Consider the following 17506-nt stretch of genomic DNA (forward strand, 5'->3'; position numbering starts at 1 on the left):
GTCGGTGGAGTGGTCGGATTCCAAGGTCATGCACATTCATAAAACCAACAAGTGTTTGTGGAAAACAGACATATTTGATATCATGTGACATTAGCCCTTGAAAAGGTGATGTGAGGCCCAGGTACTGTGTGAGATGTGTCAACTGAGGGGCCTTCCTTTCCAGGTGACCAATGAGGAAGACGTTATTGGCATTTAAAGATTCCTGAGCACAGGAGGCCCCTTCACATTTCCATTCAGTCTTGGTGTGGACACATTTTTTTTTGAGACCCCCACAATAAGGACATGGAAATTAAATCTTGCCCTCATGTCTTGAGGACTGTCACCGAGCACAGTGGCTCTGACAATTCCTCTGTCTCCAGTCTCAGATCTGGAGGATTGAATACTGCCAAACTAATCATTCCACCTCCTGATCCATCGATGTATTGTGCCAGATATTTGTGTGGCTCATTGATGAGGCTTTGAGTTCACCAACCTATGGAAACAGACATAGGAAGCCAATTTTAAAGTCCACGATTGGACTTCTTCAATAAAGGGTTTTTAACTTTTGACGTCCTCTCAGGGAACACATCAGATAGTGACACCATTGTCTGGGAATCTACTCGCAAATGCCATGCCAAACTATCAAAGTCTCCACTTTTATTTACCATCCAGCAACGACTGAACTGCAGTGTTATGGCATTCTCGGAAGCCAACGGCTGAATTCGATGTCTGACTTCCGGCAGACAGCGATACAGCCTTTGGGGGCAGATCCCCGATTTTTGGGAATTCCGGTTTGAGTAGGCGAATTTCCGTTTCTGTCTTCCGTTTATATATAAGTAAATATGCTGAACCATTGCGATGGATTCAGAGTTTGCAGTGACAGTGCAAGCTATTAAGATCACAAGTTGATTATTTCATTAGACATGACAGCTCGTTTTCTCCTAACAGGTTGTCAGTTTTAGAAAACAAACAGCCGATTTCTCAAGAATTTCTCCTGAGATCACAGAATAATTACAGACAACTTAATGAGTCTGGTTAATTTAATCACACCCAATTTCAGCCTCCAAGATCACTGTCAGGAAAGAGTCATAACTGAACATTATCAAAGCATAAATGTGTAGTTTGTTTAGTGCAGGTATGTCATTAAAGCAGACATTTATAGTACCTGATGAGGTTGACCAGCTCCCATCTGTCTGCTTCAGTCAGCAGCTGCTCAAAGCCTGTCAAGTTGCAGCCGAGCCAATCTTTATCTTCAATGACAAGGACTGATCTAAATGCACGTCTTACAGAATGGCACAGCACAAGTTCTGCCAGTCTTATACTTGTAGTACGATCTGTTAAAATGGTCAATACTTGATCCGACATTCAGCTTAAGTCTGTTGCCACAGTTGTCAAGACACCAGCCGTGCATGCTGGCATGGCACTTCGTCTGAAACTTGCAATAGCGACTCGTTTCATGATAGCTGGTTGATTCTCTTTGACATAAAGCTCATTTTCAAGTTAATGTTATCAACTCATGATCAAGATAATAGCATTGAAAGAGAAATACATTTCTAAGCACAGCTGTTCTGTTTCCCAACTTAAGTCTAGATGTGACTAATTTTTTGCCATCTCCACTGAGCACTGGACTAACAGCTAGATGTTGCATGTTTTAGTCACATGGCAAGACAGATTAGTGTTTGTTGGGTCAAGTGGTGACGCTCAATCAGGCTACATTTTTGTACATGAGAAACTACCAATTTGTATACATAAACCAGGCTTAATATCTCAGAGCTGGGCCCCATTTCAGAAAGTGGGATTAGGGAAAATTCTGAGAAGGTTTAGTCTAAAGATGAGGGAAACTGAATTTTGTTTCACAAAGCTAGTTCAGCTAACCCTGAGTCAGTTACTTGGCAACCTGCTGAACATAAATGCATTTAAAAAAAAGCAGACTGTCATTGGAGACTTCAACCAACACCACTATACTTTTTTTTTTTAAAGAAATTTTATTGAGATTTACAGTTAAAAATACATCAAAACCATCCTCAAACTATGTTGGCATGTACTTTAGATTGAGAAGATCCTCTGGCTCCTGTGAAGAGAATATAGTATTTAGTAAGTTATCTGCAGATCATGAAATTTAGACAGGTTTTAAAATCAAGTACTGACCTTTCTTTGGCAGATTCCTCAGAAAGCTTGATACTTTGACATACTGAGCAGGTTGGTAGCCAGGTCGTATTGAGACAGGTCTTCTGTTGCGTCTGGTAGTTGACACTGGAGTTTGAAGCACTATAGTAGGCTTCATGGTGGGACTCTGTAGACCTAGAGCAAAAGACAAAACAGATTCAGCATGCAATAAATTGGGGATGGGGTTTATTCAGGTGAACCACTTACTTTCAGTGGAGTGCGCAGAATGCACGATGCGGCCCACCCCAACGGTGTCAGACTCAAACCTGTACATTGAGAAGAGGCGGAACAGTCCAGCCAGAGGATATGTGCACTGCATCGTCACTCTGCCAGACAAGGGGGATACATAGTTTGCCTTATGGGTACAAGAGGCATAAATAGCCAGATAGGTTGGATTGAAGATATACCTGTCAATATCATAGCTGGAGTCTGCTGGATTTTTCAGAGCATGCAGCTTCTTGCTGAAGAAAATCTCGTTTTCATAGGTCACATACTCCTTGCCAAGCTGGAGAAACACATAGGCACACTCACTGCCAGATGCATGTTTTAAAGGAATTAAGGCAACGGTTTGCATCAGAAATTTGTACCTTGACGATGGATCCACAGCTGTTGAGTGGAAAAGAGAAGAGAGCCCTGGTGCTGTCCGTCTCTTTGGGTCCACAGTATTTGTCTCGGAGGTTGGTTCTAGCAGGAACTCCTCCACTTGGGATGGCCAGAGACAAGTCAGCTGCCACAGTCATCTTCCCGTCAGTTGAACACACTAAAGACAGACATGTTTAAGCACATATGCCAACCATATGGAGGCCCAACTGCCCTTACAGTGAACAAGAAAAAAGACTGATGTTCTTACTAATGAATTCATTATTGGAGAACGGGCAAGTCTTGACAGTTGAACTCTGAACCTCTGATGTTTCAGGATCCCGCATGAGGATCTCGAAGGTGCCAGTGAAGCCATTCAAAGTAATGTCCTGTAAAACATGTGCATCTTAGATTGATGTTGAGAACTAGAGAATTGCTGTCAAGTCATTCCTCATCTCACCTTGTACTCGTAGCCATGAGTGAAGAGCGGCACGTCGAGCAGCAGACTCTGGCTGTCGTTGCTCATGATGTAGCCATGCTGGGCTGCCAGCTCTGATGTCAGCGGGTCTGAGTCGATACTGATCACCCACAGGTAGTCAAAAGGCCGGTGGTCCAGTCTGAAGCTGATGCCGGACTCAGAACAGACAGCGTCAAAAGCTGGAGGAGCTGTTAAAGACAAGACAAAGGGTTAACCACTTAATGTACGAGTAGGATTGACCAAAGCTAAAAAGTAAAAGGACTTACAGGCATCAGATAAGGCCATGACTGACACCAGCTGGTGAAAAGGCTCGTTCTCAGGCAAGACGGTCAGTGTGTAGTTGATGTCCAGTGTGTGCTGCATGGCTGCATCTTCTTTAGAGAACTAGGAGACAGAATTCTGGCTGAGTCAAGCAGGCTGTTTCCATGTATAAAACCAGCATTAATCTGAACACACATCTGGTCAAAATTACAGACCTTTTACCTGCTGCATGACAACAGGGTCATCAAAAGGCACCCTCAGAGTGTAGCCATAAGTGTTGTTGGGATGAACAACCTTTGTGATGGTGTGGCTGCTTGTGTTTGTAAGTGGAACCGTAAATTCTTGTCCATTCAAATTAACAGAAGCCAACTCAACGTCCTCAGGGACGACTCCAAGGTAGACAGTGAATATGCGCTCCTCAAGAACTGTTCCTGAAATGAAAAAGGCAATCAGATTATTGCTGCATCAACTTGATGAATGGGTTTGTAATCAGACCTACTGTTTTCAGTAAAAACAGGGCGTGGCAGCATAGGCGTCGCCAGCGTCCTGTGGAAACGAATTCTGGTGTCAACTTGGTCCTCTTCCACTGAGATTTGCTCCAAGTAGAGGTGAAAGATGTAGAACTCGTAGAGGTCGCCAGACACCAAGCTCTGCAAAAATACAATTTCAGGGAAGAATGTCAAGTAGTGGTAAGAGATCAAAAAGTCCCCCATACAAAAATATATAATTCCTAATTTACATACGAGGAGCCTGAATGTGTCTATACTGCAGAGTGATTGCAACTTATCAGAGTTTCCTGACCTTCCTGTATCCTCCATCAGCATTATAGGGGATGCTGATCTGGACTGTAGTGTTGTGCTTCTCCACGATGTAGCCTCTCTCCTCTGCAACTGGCTGCTCCACAAGTTCACCATTGACTCCAATGTTGACCTGAGTCCCATGTAGACCAGACAACAGCGGGTGCAGCACCTCAGGAGTTGCCCACATCATATAGCCACTGTCGTACAAACCTTCTTCTAGAGTACACCAATATTACAGTTTTATTGCTGTCCCGTCAAGAAGAAGGAGAAGCCACAGCATAAAAATATAATACTGACCCGTGGAGCAAGCAGCCTCCAGGTCAACCATGAGGACCACCCAGCTTTGTCTGGAGAACAGAGTTGCATGGACCACCTCTACTGGAACACCATTCACCTGGAGAGACTCCAAATCAAAACCTGCTTTGGACTACATGCTTTACAAGACTGACATTAAGCATCAGTTGTTTACCTCAGTGGTGAATGAATCAGGTTGTCCATACGGAGCACGAAATACCAGCCTTCCATCAGTCAAGTCAAATGCATAACCCAGCTCATGAGCTTTAGCCAGGCTCATGGGCGTCAGCTCCTGGTCCATCCTCTGGAACATCACCTGCCAGTCTGAGGCAGCTGAGGTGTAAGCCTTAAAAGCAAATGCAGATTTAACAGCTGTTAAATAATGTTATTGTATTCCAGCTGTAGGTGAGAAATTGCACCCATTTCCCAGACTGCTATGCTGAACATACCGTTTGGACAACAGCATTCCAGTCATCCTCCTTTGTCCCAGATGGACAGGCTACATCACTCCTCACAGACACCTACAGAGAACTCAAGGTTAGCAAGCTTCTGAATTACACTAGCAAAATGTTATGATTAAATTAACCTTACTTCCATGTAGTTGGTTTCACAGGTAACCTCTCTGGGAGACCAGGGGAGAGAGGGAGAACAGGTCTTGTTCATGGGATAGGTGACCTCCTTTCCTTCATGAGTCGCAATCAGGTTGAAGTTGAATGTGAACACGTCGTCATCCTGAAAGTAGAAAATGACAATGTCACACCTGTTCTGTACAGTAAGAGTCAACACCTGTATTACAGACTATTTATACGCACTGTGTTGTTAGTGTGACAGCTGAAGTAAGAGGCTCGGAGCTCCACATGGCCGGCTAGAGGGAGAACACTGACAGTGTAGCCACACTGAGCTGCATACTGCTCAGTGATGGCGTGCACGCCTGTCCCATCTGGAAGACAAACATTGTTAGACCCAACACGCCCCCGTACATCAACTAACCAGCTTCATTTTCAGGCCACACTGGAGTGATGGAAAAGATACTCGTTTTCAGGGGGGCTAATTTGTGGCGAAGCTGCCTGGGACTTACCAACAGCCTCAAAGTGAGGTTCATTCCCAGTGAATGAGAGATCAACAGCTATCATGAAGAAGCGATCACGACACTCCATAAGAAGAACTTCTGCATGAACAGACAAGTTCATATCTGAATACATGACCTGACGACTACAAGCCTCTGTTTTCAGACATTTCAAAGCTTACCATTGGGAATAGGATCACATTTTGCAGTTGCCCATACAGACAGGAGCAAGGTCACACTGCAAGACAGAAGCAGATATAATCTGCAAGCATACTGGCACACTAATGTTATGTCACAGTTTATAAATTGCATGAAATTAAAGCACCTCACCCCAGGCAAAACCCAAAAGCCATAGCCACTGATGTGCTGGCAGTGTCTAAAGCTAGCCTAGCTGCTAGCAAACTACACCTGCTAACCAACACAAGCTGAAGTGAACACTTGCTTGGTGTGTATCCTGATCAAACTGGCACCATGTCCTGCTCTCTGCTACACCAGCTTTTATAAGTCATTTTATTCACTGACCAATCAGAGGCCCTCAGTGTTAAAGCCACATGTGTAGCTCATCAGCAATCAAGCTGTCTTTCAATCAGCTGCAGCTGATGAGCTTAGAGTTGCCTTTCAACCTCATGGGTGAAAAAATGGACCATAAAATGTGGTGTAGCAGGACATGGTGCTAGTTTTGCCAGGATACACACCAAGCAAGTGTTCACTTTAGCTTGTGTTGGTTAGCAAGTGTAGTTTGCTAGCAGCTAGGCTAGCTTTAGACACTGCCAGCACATCAGTGGCTATGGCTTTTGAGATTTGCCTTGGGTGAGTTGTTTTAGAGACCTACAGGTTATTGAGTTTTATATGTGTTGACATTTTTGCATGTAAGAGACATATGCTTTTGTCCTACAGTGTTGCTTTACTCCTGTCTGTGTGGTCAGCTGCAACATGTGCTGGCATTCCTGATGGTAACTAAAATATTGGCTCACTGACCTACAATAATTAATAGGATGTCCATATTTGAACTCTAACTTGTTTGTGCACACAGGAGTCATTCATATAGAGTGTCATGATCGCCACTTCATGGCAGCTGTTGATCTCTCCTTCACTGGAGAGGAACCTCGCTTTGAGGCTGTTGGTAAGTGCCAGGCAGCTTTGTCATGCTCAGCCATCACTACCTAAAACAGGGCTAGGCAAACATGTTTGCCATCTTGATTTAAAGGGATATAAGAAAATGTTTCTTTAAAAATATATTCAGTTGTACAAAATGCTTGAGATTTAGGCCATTTCTGTCTGTTAAAACAACCGAAGAGCCCTTTTAAAAATGGCCAAACACCAGGGAAAAGAAACTATGAAAAACTCTCAAAAAGAAACAAAACAGTATAGACAGAATTCAAATAAAATATCAGGAACTCATCTCTTGTGTAATATTTACAAGAAATAATCAGCTCAAAATTAATTCAAATCGCTCATTTTACACAATTTTCCTGCAGTTATTGTGTTCACTATTTAGTTAAGTGTACAGTTTATCAGTAGTTCTCTGCTGTTATGCATTGAATAGAATATGAAATATCCTTAAAAGATATGTCATGTAGTCAGGGGTATTACGCAATGATAGACAAGGGATCCCTTAAGGAAAAGACTGGGAACCACTGCACAAATCAATGAGATCTCTTATCTACTTTTCAATAACAGGATTGGAGTGAATGGTGAGCTGCATTACTGATCTAACATTTCTCTTCCAGATGGGACAGGCGTGCACGCCATCACTGAGCAGTATGCAGCTCAGTGTGGCTACACTGTCAGTGTTCTCCCTCTAGCCGGCCATGTGGAGCTCCGAGCCTCTTACTTCAGCTGTCACACTGACAACACAGTGTGTATAAGTTGCATATAAAACAGTGTTTGACTCTTACTGTACAGGTTAGGTGTGGCATCCTATAATTTTCTACTTGGTCTTTCAGAATGACGAAGAGTTCACTTTTAACTTCAACCTGATTGCGACTCATGAAGGAAAGGAGGTCCCCTATTCCATGAACAAGACCTGTTCTCCCTCTCTCCCCTGGTCTCCCAGAGAGGTTAACTGTGAGACCAATTACATGGACGTAAGCTGGTTTACATCTCAGATTTTTCTTGGGATTTCTGGAGTAGTTTCAGATGTTGACTGTTTTGTTTTTCTCCCAGGTGTCTGTGAGGAGTGAACTCACCTGTTCCTCTGGAACAAAGAAAGATGACTGGAATGCCCTCAAACCTGTATGTTTAAATTTTTTTTTTTTTTTTTTTTAGAATTTCTCAGTCAAGTGCCACTTCAACACCTTAAATCTCTTTCAAGGCACATAGCTCCACCACTTCAGACTGGCAGGTGATGTTTCAGAGAAATGAGGAGCAGCTGCCGCCCATGAACATCTCTGACGCTAGAAAGCAGGGTTATGCATTTGACTTGACTGATGGAAGGCTGGTATTTCGTGCACCATATGGACAACCTGACTCATTCAGCACTGAGGTAAACCACCGATGCTAAACATATGTTTTGCAAAGCACCTAGTCCAAGGCAGATTTTAACTGAGTCTCTCTCCAGGTGAATGGTGTTCCAGTAGAGGTGGTCCATGCAACGCTGTTCTCCAGACAAAGCTGGATCGTCCTCATGGTCGACCTGGAGGCTGCTTGCTCCATGCGTCAGTATTTTTCCTTACTCTGTGGCTTATCTTTTTCCCTTTTTTTTTTTTTTTTTTGAAAGACCCTAGTTAAAGCTATAAGACTGTTGTAATGTCCACAGATGAAGGGTCATATGATGACAGAGGCTACATGATGTGGGAAACTCCAGATGTGCCGTCCGCGACTCCAGGCGCCACACAGCTCAACCTTGGCCTCAATGGTGAACTTGTGGGGCAGCCAGTTGCAGAGGAGAGAGGCTACATTGTGGAGAAGCACAATGCCACAGTCCAGATCAGCATCCCCTATAATGCTGATGGAGGATACAGGAAGGTGAGCAAGCACAAACTTAAAGTAGATTCACACGGGGCTTGGTAGCCTAAATCACAAAATTGCTCATCAGAGCATGCAATAGAAGAAACTAACTCTTAATATCTGAATTAGTGTTTTACTTGTAGTTTGAAGGAATACTTGCATGCATCTGTTGCAGAGCTTGGTGTCTGGCGACCTCTACGAATTCTACATCTATCATCTCAACTTGGAGCAAATCTCAGTGGATGAGGATCAAGTAGAGACCAGGCTCCGATTTCACAGGACGCTGGCTACTCCTCTGCTACCACGCCCTGTTTTCACTGAAAACAGTAAGTCTAATGACAAACTCAATCATCAGTTTGATGCAGCAATCATCTGAATATCCTCTTGTTCCAGGAACAGTTCTTGAGGAGCACACCTTCGTGGTCTACCTTGGAGATGTCCCTGAAGATGTTGAGTTGGCTTCTGTTAATTTGAATGGACAAGAATTCACAGTTCCACTTACAAACACAAGCAGCCACACCATCACAAAGGTTGTTCATCCCAACAGCACTCATGGCTACACTCTGAAGGTGCCTTTTGATGACCCTGTCGTTGAAGAGAAGGTAAATGGTCTTTTCAAAGTAGGTTGACTTCTGAGCCTTGCAACTGTCTGATCTCAGTCATGTTTTTGTCTCCTAGTTCTCTAGAGAAGATGCAGTTCTTCAGTATAAGCTGGACATCAACTACACGCTGACAGTTCTGCCTGACAACGAGTCTTACTACCACCCGACATCTATCGTGGCATTGTTCGCCAACATCTGTAAGTCTACTAAATTTGATAAAGTTAGATAGTTGTCATTGCTGTTGTATTGTAACCCTTTGTCTTGTCTTTAACAGCTCCTCCAGCTTTTGACGCTGTCTGTTCTGAGTCTGGCATCAGCTTCAGACTGGACCACCGGCCTTTCGACTACCTGTGGGTGATCAGTATCGACTCAGACCCGCTGACATCAGAGCTGGCAGCCCAGCATGGCTACATCATGAGCAACGACAGCCAGAGTCTGCTGCTCGACGTGCCGCTCTTCACTCATGGCTACGAGTACAAGGTGAGATGAGGAATGACTTGGTGGAAGCATCGACTCTTGTGTTGAGTTTTGAACATGATGATCAATGGCTGAGCTGCATGTGTTTTTATAGGACATGAGTTTGAAGGGTTTCTCCGGCACCTTCGAGATCCTCATGCGGGATCATGAAACATCAGAGGTTCAGGGTTCAACTGTCAAGACTTGCCCGTTCTCCAATACTGAATTCATTAGTAAGAACATCCTATCCTAACTCTAAGAAGTTGTGATTTCTGTATAAAGCTGACGCAATTAAACGCATCTTTCTTTAGTGTGTTCGACTGACGGGAAGATGACTGTGGCGGCTGACTTGTCTCTGGCCATCCCAAGTGGAGGAGTTCCTGCGAGAGCCAACCTCCGAGACAAATACTGTGGACCCAAAGAGACGGACGGCACCAGGGCTCTCTTCTCTTTTCCACTCAACGGCTGTGGATCCATCGTCATGGTACTGCTGCTACAAATCTAAAAACTATCCAATCTGAATGTCACGAATATTCACTATTTGCATGTTTCACGTACAGCTCAACAAGGAAAATGTGACCTATCATAACGAGATTGTCTACAGCAGGAAATCCCTCAATATGAACAAGGGAGCTTCTGATAATGCCACTGAGAGGTATGTTAAATGCTAAATTGTCAAAGAGATGCTGTTTAGCATGAGATAGCTGAGGTAGCGGCAAATAACCTGTCCTCTTGTTTTACAGGGTGATAATACAGTGCACATATCCTCTGGCTGGCCTCCATCGCCTCTTCTCAGTGTACAGGTTTGAGTCTGACACAGATGGTGTTGGCAGCATCATCCACACTACAAAGCCCACAGCAGGTAGAGTAGTTTCATCGCCTGCTGGAGATGACCGGTTATTGCTCACTCGTATCACAATTTGAGCATTTCTCCTCTTTCTGCACTGCAGGGCTGCTGATTCCCGCCATCAGGCCCTCTGCACCACTGAAAACTACACCTTCTACTACCAGCAGGCCAGCTAGACTACCTGCCATCCACCCCCCTGCCCGCTACATCAAAGTTTCTAGGTTCAGAAATCTCTTCAGTAGCATGAGAAAAGGTGAGACTGACATTTGAAAATCAAATTAAGAGCTAAAGTGACACTAAATGTTCTGAACTCTCTTCACAGGAGCCAAAGGATCCTCACAGACTAAAGCAAATTCTAGCCAAATTTGAAGGAAGTCTAATATTTTAAATGGAAAATTTGGAATTTAATAAAGTTGTTGTTCTTAGAGTGCTGTATTTGTGTTTTTATACAAACTTGTCGAACACCTACTACAGACAAATGATGCAGACACAGGAAGTTTTAACACTTTGAGACAAACTGTCTGCTAGGGTTGGATGTGGGTGAAAGCAACTTAAGATTTGTACATATTAAAGGTGGTAATGAGGATAGACCTGTTACCGCACCAAAACTGCAGTTTTCACCAGTAAACCTGTACTTTTATGTAACTCTAGTACCCATACTCTGCTATATTTCAGAGGAAAAAGTACCTTAGTATCACGCAGCTATAGTACCCAATTACCTCACAGGCAAGATTTTAAACGACACAACAGTGTTAAGTAGTTCTAAGGTTTATTTGCACAAAAGCAACAGAACTATACAAGTTGTGCAGGTAAGATGAGAAACCTCTTGGGTATAAGGAATGTCACTTTAATAAGCAAATGCAGTAGTCCTATAATCAAGAGAATTAAACGCGACAAAGGGTCGATATGCAAACAAAAGCAACATCAGGCAAAAACAATTTAAAACTGGCTCCACCTACCAATTGCAGCATTTGAGGAAAAGGCCTTTTTTTCATAGCAAGAATTTTGACTTCACAGGATAAGCACAGGTATTGCTGATGACACAAACAGTGGCTCATCTCAAGTGTTTCAGTGAGTGATAGTGAGCCAACAGGCACAACACCAGGAACCAGACATCAAAGCGGTTAAATGAAATTCAACCATCATTAATTAGTGTAAGTAATATTTACACCTGTGATTTTTCTACTGTGACAAGTCAAAATGTATTCCATGGAAAAACCCCCATTGGTCATACAACCTCACAAGTCGTTTACAATGACTAACTGCTGTTAGGGCACAACCTTGGTGAGGGCAACGAGTGTGCAGATGGACTGTTTCTGACTATTTGTTCAGAAAATCTAAGTTGCACAAATAATTGTTGCATCAGCTGTTTAGATGACCGGTGTCAGACAATCTTGCAGGCAAAGATGCTGGATGTGGAGGTCCTGGGCTGATGTGGTTACACTGGGTCTGCTGCTGTGAGGCTGGTTGGATGTACTACCAAATTAATGGAAACAACATTAGAGACGACTTATGGTAGTTCATGGGCAAGAGCTTTGGTAGACATTCCTGCAGTCAGCAATGCCAATGGCACGCTCTTTCGAAACTTGGGACATCTGTGGCATTATGATTGATCAAACTACTTTAATTGTGACCAGCCCAAGGCACACCTGTGTAGTAATGATGCTGTTCAATCAGCATCTTGATATGCTACACCTGCCAGGTGGATGGGTTGTCTTGGAAAACAAGTGCTAACAAGGATTTTAACAAACTTGCGACCAAATTTTTAAAGAGACAAAAATTTAGATTTTGAGAATAAATTCAAATCTATGGGAATAAAGTTGTAAAACTGAGAATAAAGTCTTAAATCTACAAGATTAAAGTCGTAAGTCTACAAGAATTTAAGTAATAGATCTACAAGATTAAAGTAGTTAATCTACAAGATTAAAATAGGCTAGTTAATCTACAAGATTAAAGTAGTTAATCTACAGGATTAAAGTCGTAAATCTACAAGAATTAAGTAATAGATCTACAAGATTAAAGTAGTTAATCTACAGGATTAAAGTCGTAAATCTACAAGAATTAAGTAATAGATCTACAAGATTAAAGTAGTTAATCTACGGGATTAAAGTAGTTAATCTACGGGATTAAAGTCGGAAATCTACAAGAATTAAGTAATAGATCTACAAGATTAAAGTAGTTAATCTACGGGATTAAAGTCGTGAATCTACGGAATCAAAGTTGTAAATCTATGGGATTAAAGTTGTAAATCTACAGGAATAAAGTCGTAAATCTATGAGAATAAAGTTGAAATATAAGATTAAATTTGTAATCTTTGGAGGAAAAAGGCCACAGATTATCACTGGAAAGTCGGGTAACATTGTCTAAAAATTGACGAAGGGTGAACAGTGTTGCGGGTGACAGTAATATAGTTTTAGCAGGACCAAAATAATACTGAAAACTGCCAACAGGATTTCAAGTCATACAATTACAGTTACAATGTCACATAAGGTGTTACCACCCGGAAACTGTTTATTGTATTCATTAATTTCTGCCAGTGGGTCACCAGAAAAATTATCCCCTGGAGGTTGTTGTGTCTAAGATTTTTTGTTCTTTGACATGGCCCTAATCCTTTTTGTAGATTGTATCTGCTGAGTGAGTTAAAAATCTTAGCTCTCTAACTTAAACCTGTGAGAAACAAACAAACAAACTTTTGTGTAAGGGAAAAATTCAAATATCTTTATTAGTTTGATAATGGTGAACAGGTAGATAAACGGGGTCTCTTAATCCAACCAGCAGGGGGCGCTAGCTGCTACCAGTTAGCTGCTAATGGACGTGACAGTTTATTCTGGACTTTCTCCTGACAACATCTGAGGTCGCTACTTTGCCAGTTAGTTGACTCTCCTCAAGCTGCTTAATTAAACACGTCAACCATGAGCTACAGTGAAGGACAATGCGCCGTGAGTTTTCTGTGTAATTCGTCTCAAATTTTCTGTCTAATTCAGCCCAAAATTTACTGTGACGACACAAACATGGCCCCGTGTTTCTCCTCCAGCAGAGGTCCAGGCAGCCCACCCTGCCTCCTTACTCCAACAGGACCCTGCACCACCCCTCCTTCATGCCTCAGTACATGGCTGCAGCCTTTGCACACCATCACACGGATTTTACGAACCAAACAGGTGAGTCAGTTTTTACCCACATGTCTGTTTTTAAAGTTTCAGCTGAGCGCCCATCCTCTCCTCTCTTCCCCAGTCCATCCCAACATCCCAGCAGAGTTCTTCTACACTGATCCCACCATGGTCTCTGGGATCAGGATCCCCAACATAGTCAGTGAGCTGAGGGTAAGTGAACTGTTGCCATGGATACCCTCATTCATACCTTCAATAACCTTGGGAGTTAGTTCTTAAAGACAGCATAAACACACACATTCATAAAGCTGAGTGTTGTAGAGATAGATAATGTGATACAGTTTTGAAAATACAATAGTTAAATGACATTTTCAGCACCATGCATCCAAAGGGAATCAAGACTGGATGAACTACAGTACTAATGACTAACTAATGCAAAAATTAGGAATACAGGTGAAAAGGTCCAGAACCCAGTTGTTCTGAAGTAATGTGATCAGATTGGATCAGATCTTTACAGTAAAAAAGGATTCTGAAATCGGATTACATCATGTAATCCAGTTTTGGTTTTGATCTGGATCAAATATTCAGCATGTGTTGTTAAAAGTTTTCCGTAGGATTGGAACACCTTTGATCTGACTTGTAGAGAAAACCCTCTGCACACTGTCCAACTTGCAAAAATAATGATTTTAATGCTGCAGTGTTTCCGTGACTACACCTTCATCAGGCACAGTTTTGTAACAAAGAGAAGCCATACCCTCGTGCAGTGGAAAGGCGTAAATATCAAACATCAATTTGTGTTACAATCACCAATATTATACACAGAGATAGAGGAAAAAAGAAGTAAAAATTACTTCTTGCATCTTGCATACCTTTGATCCAAAAATGGGGATTACTCTGATCCCAGCAGAAAAGGGTGGATTCAGGGTGGATTTCAAGGACAAAATGCAATTAAGCTTTTAAAATTGTTAAATATACATATACTAGGTGTGGGGGGAAAATCAATACAGTGTTTTTGTGTGGCAATATGAGGCACAGATGCCAAGTATCGATTTTTTTATGACATAAATTATTAATTTCCATACACAAATTGAATATGAAGGATATAAATTAGCAAATGAGGAAAAAGTAATAAATCACAATACATTGCAATATATTTTATCCCAATACTCAGCATATTCCAACACATTTAAAATCCCAATAATATTGTATCATGCCATAAGTATCATGTTAATATCATATGGTGGGGCCTCTTCGCCAAAACATTAAAACCACTTACAGATGAAGTGAATACATCGATTATTTTTGTTCCATTGCACTGTTCTGCTGGGAAACCTTTGGCCCTGGCATTCATGTAGATGCCGCTTGATGCGCTCCACCCACCCGAACACTGTTGCAGACCAAGTATCCCTCCTCATGGCAATGACACTCTCTGATGGCGATGGCCCCCCAGCAGGACAATGCACCGTGCCACACCCCAAAAACTGTTCAGGAATGACCCAAGGAATGTGACAAAGAGCTCAAGGTGTTGAACTGGCCTCCAAATTGCCCAGACTCAAAGGATTCTCTGCCAACGCCCTGATGCCAGACACCACAGGACACCCCCCAGAGGTCCTGTGTCCATGTCTCGACAAGTCAGAGCCAAGTCTGAACCAAGGAGTTCAGGCCTGAGGCCAGGTCGATGTCTTGAGCTCTTTGTCACGTTCCTTGGGTCATTCCTGAACAGCTTTCGTAGTGAGGCATTGGGCATTGTCCTGCTGTGGAGGGGGCCACTGCCATTGTGGAGTGCCGTTGCTCGGGGGTGTCCTTGGTCTGAGTGGAGCGTGTCAAGTGGCATCCACATGAATGCCAGGACCAAAGGTTTCTCAGCAGAACATTGCATTGTTACCTTAAGACTTTCAGTACTGTTGGAGCCATATGTTTGATTTGTGTTAAATGTAATATCCCCCCAAGCCACTAGGTGGCTCATGTCACTGGCTGAGGTAGGTCATGGTATTTAATGATGAAACCATGACTGGACTGATGCACTGCACTCCTACTAACTGCAACAGTGGCTACAGCACACTGTAATCAGATGTGATATAAAATACAATAGCATGTGGTGCTCTCTGTGCAGTGAGAGTGAACATCATTTTATGGTAAGGGATACTGTAATTTTTTTTAATCAAACATTTATTTAGACTGTGAGAATGTATTGTGCTCAGGTTGAGGTGACGAGGGGGGTCCTGATGTTGTCCTCTGTGACCTTTGGGTGGTGGTGGTGGTGGTGTGTGTAGAGGGTAGAGCTTATAGAGGGGCTCAGACAGAAGAGGACATTTAATAAGATCGGCTCAGTGCTGTCAGACAGAGCTAAGACCCTGACCAGGGGGCTGGAAGGAAATTGAGACCAGGGGGCTGGAAGGAAATTGAGACCAAAGGCAAAAAAAGGGGCAATGTGTTCTGACAGTGAGACATAGAATCAGCTTTATAGCCTTTAAATTTCAGGGCAAACTATCAAAGACCTGAGATGTTTGTATATTGTAAAGGGATTCACAAAATAATTGGAGAGCAGCACAGAAAAGGAAAGAGCATAAAACAGATGGCGAGGATGGCAAGAAAACAAAAAATGTATTTCTGTAAAAGTAAATATTGCAAACTAGAGTTGTTTGAATGTATGTCATGTTAGTTGTTTAGAAATTAACAGATGTGTAACGCTGCACAAGTCCATACTATTAGCCTAAATCACATACTGGGGTCACAACCGAGCCCCTATAGATCAGATCCCATAGACTGCCAGTGTTTTCTATGGATGTACATGATCAGTTGACTTGTTGATTAAACACTGCTACCCTTGCTAATCAGCATCAGAAACATTAGTCGGTTAAAAACTTTAATCATTTAGTAAATATGTATTTTCCTAAGAACATTGCTATACACCACCACACACTTCTAGTGGTCACAAGAGATGATGGAGATATATCGCTTTTGTTGTATTTCTCCAGTAAAACTTCTCCACCCTCATTTTTCTCCACTAGGCTTTCGACTGTTTCCAGCTCAACACTCCTCCACCGGTTATGTCCGCCTGCCTGGCTCCACCAACCCGTCCTGACCCATTCAGATCTGCACCACACCCCACTAGGGATCTGGGCAGCCTCACCTTGAAAATAAACACCCTCCACCCTCAAGTGCAGCCAAACCAAGTGATCGTCCAGCTCACCCAGGAGGAGGACCAGGCCGTCACTAACCTACTGACACTGCACCACCAACAGCCGATACAGAGTGAGGACACCCTTACTGGTCCGCAAATGGACTTTTCCATCTCGTTCCTTCACCCTGAACTTATGGACTCAACGTCAGCTGAAGGAGACTATAACTGTAGTCATGTGCAGTATCTGAAGGAGGCCAGTTTGCAAAGTGAGTTACAGCAGGGAAGATGTTGGTCGGACACAGAGCTTGAGGCAGCCAACACCCTCTTGAGTTGCTTCAGCGTGATGGAGAAGGACAAAATCTGGGCGCAGAACTGCAATACATTGGCGGTAACACTTCCTGATCCTGTGTCATACCAGCGTCATGAGGATGCATCAGTGAGCACTGGAACCCAACAAGGATCTGAGACTTTACCTCCATTAATAACTAATGATTGTACCCAAAACAGCGTTGGCTACGTCAGCTTCAGTTGTGCCAGGGAAGATGGAGAAAAAGGCTGGGGGGATTTGGGGTTTGTGGAGGGAAGGGATGCTGATGTCCATCTGCCAGTTGGCGAGTCGTCACCGTCCTCAGACTCTAAGGTAAAGAGCAGTTTGAGTGCCGCTGGAGGTTATTTCAAAGTAAAGGATTGGACGCTCTTAGAGTCTGAGGACGATGCTGTGCATGTACTCTTGAGCCTCGGAGAGACAGGAGCATTGTCTTAAACTTGAGGGTCTTCTCGTCCCAGGGTGAGTTTTTA

At 43.0% G+C, this 17506-nt stretch overlaps 3 protein-coding genes across 5 annotated transcripts; 2 read left to right on the forward strand and 1 right to left on the reverse strand.

The window, feature by feature from the left end:
* Positions 1-1944: 1944 nt before the first annotated feature.
* LOC117246301 (uncharacterized) lies at positions 1945-6112 on the reverse strand. Of its 3 annotated transcripts, none has more exons than XM_033610158.2 (19): positions 5954-6112; positions 5806-5861; positions 5636-5722; positions 5370-5497; positions 5149-5289; positions 5007-5078; positions 4733-4903; positions 4561-4657; positions 4265-4479; positions 3963-4113; positions 3686-3894; positions 3469-3586; positions 3185-3390; positions 2996-3113; positions 2733-2905; positions 2553-2650; positions 2353-2471; positions 2128-2280; positions 1945-2050 (listed from the first exon to the last, which is right to left on the reverse strand). In XM_033610158.2, the coding sequence occupies exons 1-19, from the start codon at positions 5974-5976 to the stop codon at positions 2004-2006; spliced, it is 2382 nt and encodes a 793-aa protein (XP_033466049.2). In that variant the 5' UTR covers positions 5977-6112; the 3' UTR covers positions 1945-2003. The 3 variants fall into 3 exon arrangements, with proteins under 3 accessions (XP_033466049.2, XP_033466050.2, XP_033466048.2); XM_033610159.2 differs by having other exon boundaries at positions 4265-4476; positions 5636-5725; XM_033610157.2 differs by having other exon boundaries at positions 5636-5725.
* A 120-nt stretch (positions 6113-6232) lies between these two features.
* On the forward strand, positions 6233-10904 carry LOC117245646 (uncharacterized). The gene is made up of 19 exons (XM_033609127.2): positions 6233-6433; positions 6521-6576; positions 6657-6746; positions 7354-7481; positions 7570-7710; positions 7790-7858; positions 7938-8108; positions 8184-8280; positions 8382-8590; positions 8748-8898; positions 8966-9174; positions 9251-9371; positions 9449-9654; positions 9746-9863; positions 9942-10114; positions 10191-10285; positions 10374-10492; positions 10581-10730; positions 10800-10904. Exons 1-19 carry the CDS (start codon positions 6411-6413, stop codon positions 10844-10846), a joined length of 2373 nt encoding a protein of 790 aa, XP_033465018.2. The 5' UTR covers positions 6233-6410; the 3' UTR covers positions 10847-10904.
* A 2362-nt stretch (positions 10905-13266) lies between these two features.
* Positions 13267-17471, forward strand: LOC117246240 (uncharacterized). The gene is made up of 4 exons (XM_033610067.2): positions 13267-13416; positions 13512-13635; positions 13709-13797; positions 16596-17471. The coding sequence occupies exons 1-4, from the start codon at positions 13390-13392 to the stop codon at positions 17469-17471; spliced, it is 1116 nt and encodes a 371-aa protein (XP_033465958.2). The 5' UTR covers positions 13267-13389.
* The last annotated feature ends 35 nt before the right edge of the window (positions 17472-17506 follow it).

The sequence above is a fragment of the Epinephelus lanceolatus genome, chromosome 22, assembly GCF_041903045.1.
Source record: "Epinephelus lanceolatus isolate andai-2023 chromosome 22, ASM4190304v1, whole genome shotgun sequence".
NCBI lineage: Eukaryota > Metazoa > Chordata > Actinopteri > Perciformes > Serranidae > Epinephelus > Epinephelus lanceolatus.

Excerpts from the sequence above, each read along its gene's own strand:
- LOC117246301 (XM_033610157.2), bottom strand. The coding sequence starts at position 5,976 with ATGGCTTTTGGGTTTTGCCTGGG. Across the intron at positions 2,906-2,995 it reads CTCCAATAATGAATTCATTA|TGTGTTCAACTGACGGGAAG; the intron begins GTAAGAACATCA and ends GTCTGTCTTTAG. Across the intron at positions 2,281-2,352 it reads TTCTGCGCACTCCACTGAAA|GTCTACAGAGTCCCACCATG; the intron begins GTAAGTGGTTCA and ends CTTTTGCTCTAG.
- LOC117245646 (XM_033609127.2), top strand. The coding sequence starts at position 6,411 with ATGGCTTTTGAGATTTGCCTTGG. Across the intron at positions 7,711-7,789 it reads GTGAGACCAATTACATGGAC|GTGTCTGTGAGGAGTGAACT; the intron begins GTAAGCTGGTTT and ends TTTTTCTCCCAG. Across the intron at positions 10,493-10,580 it reads CACTACAAAGCCCACAGCAG|GGCTGCTGATTCCCGCCATC; the intron begins GTAGAGTAGTTT and ends TCTGCACTGCAG.
- LOC117246240 (XM_033610067.2), top strand. The coding sequence starts at position 13,390 with ATGAGCTACAGTGAAGGACAATGCGCC. Across the intron at positions 13,417-13,511 it reads ACAGTGAAGGACAATGCGCC|CAGAGGTCCAGGCAGCCCAC; the intron begins GTGAGTTTTCTG and ends TTTCTCCTCCAG. Across the intron at positions 13,636-13,708 it reads GGATTTTACGAACCAAACAG|TCCATCCCAACATCCCAGCA; the intron begins GTGAGTCAGTTT and ends TCTCTTCCCCAG.